Source organism: Cebus imitator, unplaced genomic scaffold (genome assembly GCF_001604975.1).
Source record: "Cebus imitator isolate Cc_AM_T3 unplaced genomic scaffold, Cebus_imitator-1.0 Scaffold85, whole genome shotgun sequence".
Classification (NCBI taxonomy): Eukaryota; Metazoa; Chordata; class Mammalia; order Primates; family Cebidae; genus Cebus; species Cebus imitator.
In genome coordinates, this window is record NW_016107400.1 from 7703774 (window position 1) to 7709828 (window position 6055).

A 6055-nucleotide genomic window follows, 5' to 3' on the forward strand; every position below is an offset into this window, starting at 1 on the left:
TTTTCTTTTCTTTTCTTTTCTTTCTTTCTTTCTTTGACAGAGTCTCGCTCTGTTGCTCAGGCTGGAGTACAGTGATGCAATCTCACCTCATTGCAACCTTGGCTTCCAGAGTTCAAGTGATTCTCGTGCCTCAGCCTCCTGAGCAGCTGGGATTACAGGTGCCTGCCACCACACCCTGCTAATTGTTGTGTTTTTAGTGGAGATGGGGTTTCACCATGTTGGCAAGGCTGGTCTTGAACTCCTGGGCTCAAGTGATTCACCCACCTCGGCCACCCCAAAGTGCTGGGGTTGCTGGCATGAGCCACTACACCTAGCTCCAGTCTCATTTTTCAGCTGAGCAAAGTGAGGCCCAGAGAGGTTCAGTAGCTCACAGAGGTCACACAGTAAATCTGGCAGAGCTGGGATATGGATCCAGGTGTATCTGACTGAAATTGGACATAACCCTTCACTGGCCCTTAAGGTGGGAGGATGTGCGTTTTTAGGCCCTCTTCCCTCAGTTTCCAGCTGTCTCTGCCCCAATGTGAGGCTGAGCAGCTTCTCTGTGCAGGTGGTGAGTCCCAAGGAGAGGTTCTGGAATGCATCTGGGGCGGCCTTTGTGACGGTACAGGAGCAGGGGCAGGTGGCAGGGGCGTTGGTGGCAGAGATCATCCTGACGATGCTGCTGGCCCTGGCTGTATGTATGGGTGCCATCAATGAGAAGACAAAGGGCCCTCTGGCCCCGTTCTCCATCGGCTTCGCCGTCACCGTGGGTATCCTGGCCGGGTGAGTGTCCCTTGGCAGTGGGGTGACCATGATCAGATCTGCGCTATTCAGCTCTAGAGGAGTTCAGGCCTGAGGGCCACAGATTCAGTTGCTATTAGGGGCCAGGGAGGTGCTGCAAATGGGGAGGTGGGCTGGCATCAGGCAGACAATAGGGAGTGGTGAGGACTGCAGTGTCAGGGGCACTCCAGCCAATTCAGCTCTTTTCAATGATTGCTGTGTGGGAACATGGGTCTGGGGTTATGCTTCTTCCGATTTCATTCAAGGGAATTCAGAAATTTAAATCTGCATGTGATGTTTCCAATTTTGGTAGTGAAAACATAACATTTCTGTGTATGGTGTTCATTTGGTTGGCAGGTAGCTGGGTTTTAGCCTCAGGCCCTCAGGCTTACAAAGAGCATCTGTACCTGTTGTCTAATTTATTTTTGAGTCTCTCAGGAGGCTTTGGAAGGGATTAACTAGACAAGGTTGGGGTGACGGCTCCCGTTTTATTTCTTTTTTCTTTTCTTTTTTTTTTTTTTTTGAGACGAAGTCTCACTCTGTCACCCGGGCTTGGAGTGCAATGGTGTGATCTTGGCTCACTACAACCTCCGCCTCCTGGGTTCAAACTTCTCCTGCCTCAGCCTCCTGAGTAGCTGGGATTACAGGTGCGTGCCACCACGCTCAGCTAATTTTTGTATTTTTAGTAGAGACGGGGTTTCACCATGTAGGCCAGGCTGGTCTCAAACTCCTGACCTCGTGATCCGCCCGCCTCGGCCCCCCAAAGTGCTGGGATTACAGGCATGAGCCACTGTACCCAGCGATGCCTCCTGTTATATAGGTGAGGAAACTGAGGCTCAGAGAGGACAGAAGTGACTTATTTAAGGCCAATGGGCAGTGGCAAACTAAGTGACAAATTTGCAAAAAGAAGATGAATCAGCCCTTTCCTTTTTATTCTTCTTGTAGAGATGGGGGTCACACTATGTTGCCCAGGCTGGTCTTGAACTCCTGGCCTCAAGCTTCTCCCCCTCCCCGGACCCCGTGTTGGCCTCTCAAAGTGCTGGGATTACAGGGATGAGCCACAGTGCTTGGGCCAGAGAGTCTCTCCCTCATGTCTGACTGTTTCCTTTGTTTTGGACACAGGACCAAGTCTAACCTTTCCCCTGGGTCAGCTCTCCCTCGACTTTGGGAGATAGAGCCCTGGCAGGCTGCAGAACGTGTGTGTAAAGCGGCGGCCATGCTTTGCTGCCCCCTAGTGGCCTTTGATTCACTCAGAAGCCTTTTGACTTCGAAGCTGGACACAGGGTGGGGATGAGGTCGACAGGACCCCAGCTTGAGGGAATGAGGTAGAGATAGGGCCCCAGAAGGAGAGGGAGAGACCGGGGGAAGAGTCTCCCTGTAGAAGATTCTGGGCCTTAAGCTTGTGGTGCAACAAGGGCCTCCTCTGGGCCAGCTGGATTAGTTAATGCTTTTTGTACGTTAATTATATTCAAGGTGTGGGCTCCATTTGCTTTTTCTCATTCACTCCTGACAACAACCTATGGGCTAGTCACTTTCACCTCAGTTGAACACAGAGAGGTTCAATGAAGCTTCCCATAACTAGAACTATCTGGGCTGGGGTTTTCTTTCTTTATATGCTTTTAAACTTTTATGGGTGACCCTAGTAGGTGTATATGTTTCTGGGTTACATGGGATATTTTGATACAGGCTTACAATGCATAATTATCACCGTCAGGGTAATAGGGTATTCATCTTCTCAAGTAGTTATTCTTTGTGTCACAAACAATCCACTTATACTCTTTGTTATTTTATTTTTATTTTTTGAGACAGAGTCTCGCTCTGTCACCCAGGCAGTGGGGTGATCATGGCTCACTGCAGCCTCCAACCCCTGGGTACAAGCAATTCTCCTGCCTCAGCCTCCCCAGTAGCTGGGATTACAGGCACGTGGCACCACACCCAGCTAATTTTTGTATCTTTAGTAGAAACGGGGGTTTACCACGTTGGCCAGGCTGGTCACGTACTCCTGACCTCAAGTGATCTGCCTGCCTCCGCCTTCTAAAATGCTGGGATTACAGGTGTGAGCCACCGTGCCTGGCCGAGGTTACCTGAAATGTTTTGATACAGGTATGCGACGCGTAATGATCGCGTCAAAGTAAATGGGGTATTCATCCTCTCAAGCATTTATTCTTTGGGCCACAAACAGTCCAATTATACACTTTTCATTATTTTATAGTGTGTGGGCCGGGTTTTGAATCTAGGTCAGCCTGACTCAAAAAGAGTTGAAACTGACTGACTTTGTAGAGTTTGGGGCAGACGTCAATCAGCTTCTCTTCCTGCCATCGCCACGCAGGCATTTTTGCTGGGCATTGTAGAAGAGTTTGTGGGGAGTCCCTGACTGCACGCCCGGCAGGGAGACACGCCTTATGTTTCCTAGTGCTAGCAGCCTCTCTGCCTTCTTTAGGATCCACCCAGGAGCCCATGATGTGGGAGTTTAGAGAGAGTTTCTGGGTGGCGTGTGACTAGGCCTGGTTGGGGACATGAGTGTGAGGTGAGGTGGGGCCTGGCTGGGATTCTGGTGACCGGGGTGCCTGGGTGTTTGCAGGGGCACTGTGTCTGGAGGCTGCATGAATCCCGCCCGTGCTTTTGGACCTGCGGTGGTGGCCGGCCACTGGGACTTCCACTGGATCTACTGGCTGGGCCCACTCCTGGGTGGCCTGCTTGTTGGACTGCTCATTAGGTAGGAGGGTGACACAGCGTCACTGGCCCATCGGATGGGCACTTGGCAACATCTCCTGGAGAGTCCAGGGCTGGAGGGCTAGGCTCTCACTTGGGTTTGGAAGAGGAAAGAGGAAGCCTCTTCAGAGGCAAAGAAAACGCCTCCATCTAGGAGCTTTGGTTGCAAGTGACGGATCTATTTCAAAACAGTATATGTCATAAAAAGGAATTTATTTGCTCACATCATCAAAAACTTCACAGGTAGCAGTGGCTTCACGGGTATTCAAACGTCTTTAGGACTTGGTCTTTCTCCTTCTTTTTCTTTCTTTTTTTTCTTTTGAGACAGAGTCTCCCTCTGTTGCCCAGGCTGGAGTGCAGTTGTGTGATCTCAGCTCACTGCAACCTCCACCTCCTAGATTCAAGCAATTCTCTTGCTTCAGCCTCCAAGTAGCTGGGATTACAGGTGCCTGCCACGATGCCTGGCTATTTTCTTTGGTATTTTTAGTAGAGATGGGGTTTCATCATGCTGGTCAGGCTGGTCTCGAACTCCTGACCTCAAGTGATCCTCCTGCCTAGGCCACCCAAAGTGCTCGGATTATACACATGAGCCACCATGCCCTGCCTTAGTCTTTCTCACAGGCTCTGTTTTCCCCTATGTGGGTTTCATGCTTAGACTCTCCAATGGAGGTAAAGATGTTTACCAGCCACTCAAGGCTTGGATCTTAGCAGCTTGATAACTCTAGAGGAAATAGAACAACAAGCTCTAGCAAAAAGCCACGGTCTGATGTTCACTGGTTTGAACTGGCCCACTGTGTGGAGGTTATTTGCCCATTTCAGAATCAATCACTGAGCCGTGGGGGTCAGGCACTGGTTTTTTGTTGTTGTTGTTGTTGTTTTTTTTTTTTTTTTGAGACAGAGTCTTACTTTGTCACCCAGGCTGGAGTGTAGTGGCTCAATCTTGGCTCACTGCAACCTCTGCCTCCTGGGTTCAAGCAATTTTCCTGCCTCAGCCTCCTGAGTAGCTGGGATTACAGGTACACATCTCCATGCCTGGCTAATTTTTGTATTTTGGTAGAGACGGGGATTCACCATTTTGGCCAGGCTGGTCTTGAACTCCTGACCGCAAGTGATCTGCCCACCTCAGCCTCCCAGAGTGCTGGGATTACCTGCATGAGCCACTGAGCCTGGCCAATCAGGCACTCCTATTGGCTATATCTGGAGCATGAGCCTAAACCTGAAGTCGGGGTGAGGTCAGCCTTATCTGAACACTGCCAATAGGACTGAGAGTAGGGAAGGAGTGTTCCCTGTGGGGGTACTGTACAACTCCAGGAGATCCCATTTACATGGGAAAGTCATGTAAATTGTACCCCCATGAGCATGCATGTCAGAAGACACCATTCACAAGAAATACGATGTGAACGGTGCTTCCTGGGGTGCAGCAGTGGATAAGAAGGTTGCTATTGCCAGAAGGGTAAGTGGAATCCAGGTGGAAGAGTCTAGAGTTCCTCTGCATCCCACTTGGCCTCTTCTCTATGGGTTCTCTTTTCATGTCCCATTCCTTATGGACTCTGAACTCTAGGAGTCCAGGGATCACTGTCTGGATTTAGTAAACAAACTTGGGACAACCTTGCACTGTCTGGGCAAGGACAGGTACTGGGCCAGGCCAATCTAGACTACTTGCTCCACCACTTACCAGCAGTCCTGGGGTCTGCAGGACCCAGCCTGTAGTTCAGTGAAAAGCATCACTATTTTCTTGAGACTAAGTCTCGCTCCGTCGCCCAGGTTGGAGTGCAGTGGCACGATCTCAGCTCACTGCAGCCTCTGCCTCCCAGGTTCAAGCTATTCTCCTGCCTCAGCCTCCTGAGTACCTGGGACTACAGGTGTGTGCTATCATGCCCAGCTAATTTTTGTATTTTTGGTTTTGTTTTTTGAGATGGAGTCTTGTTCTCTCACCTAGGCTGGAGTGCAGTGGCATGATTTTGGTTCATTGCAACCTCCCCCTCCTGGGTTCAAGAGATTCTCCTGCCTCAGCCTCCCAAGGTGCTGGGACTATAGGCGCCTGCCATCACACCCAGCTAATTTTTATATTTTTAGTAGAGACGGGGTTTTACCTTGTTGACTAGGCTGGTCTCGAACTCCTGACCTCATGTGATCTACATGCCTGGGCCTCCCAAAGTGCTAGGATTATAGGCATGAGCTACCGCGCCCAGCCAATTTTTGTAATTTTTAGTAGAGATGCGGTTTCACCATGTTGGCCAGGCTGGTCTCCAACTCCTGACCTCAAGTGATCTGCTTCCCAAAGTGTTGCATTATAGGTGTGAGCCCGGCCATCACTATTCATTTTTTTCTGGGTTTTTAGAGTGGCAGCAATGAGCATCTTCAGGAAAAGTGTCAGAAACCAAGCAGAACCCAGGCGTGTGGCTCATACCTGTAATCCCAGCACTTTTGGAGGCTGAGGCAGGTGGATCACTTGAGGTCAGAAGTTGGAGAACAGACTGGTCAACATGGTAAAACCCTGTCTCTACTAAAAATACAAAAATAATCTGGGTGTAGTGGTGCCTATCTGTAGTCCCAGCTACTCGGGAGGCTGAGGTACGAGAAT

General features: G+C 50.0%; 1 protein-coding gene across 1 annotated transcript in view; it reads left to right on the top strand.

The window, feature by feature from the left end:
* Positions 1–6055, top strand: part of AQP8 (aquaporin 8) — a 17881-nt gene that overhangs the window by 6172 nt on the left and 5654 nt on the right. Inside the window, exons 4-5 of the mRNA XM_017534434.2 lie at positions 548–762; positions 3341–3475. Of these exons, the coding sequence (XP_017389923.2) occupies positions 548–762; positions 3341–3475 (350 nt within the window). The remainder of the gene's footprint in view (positions 1–547; positions 763–3340; positions 3476–6055) is intronic.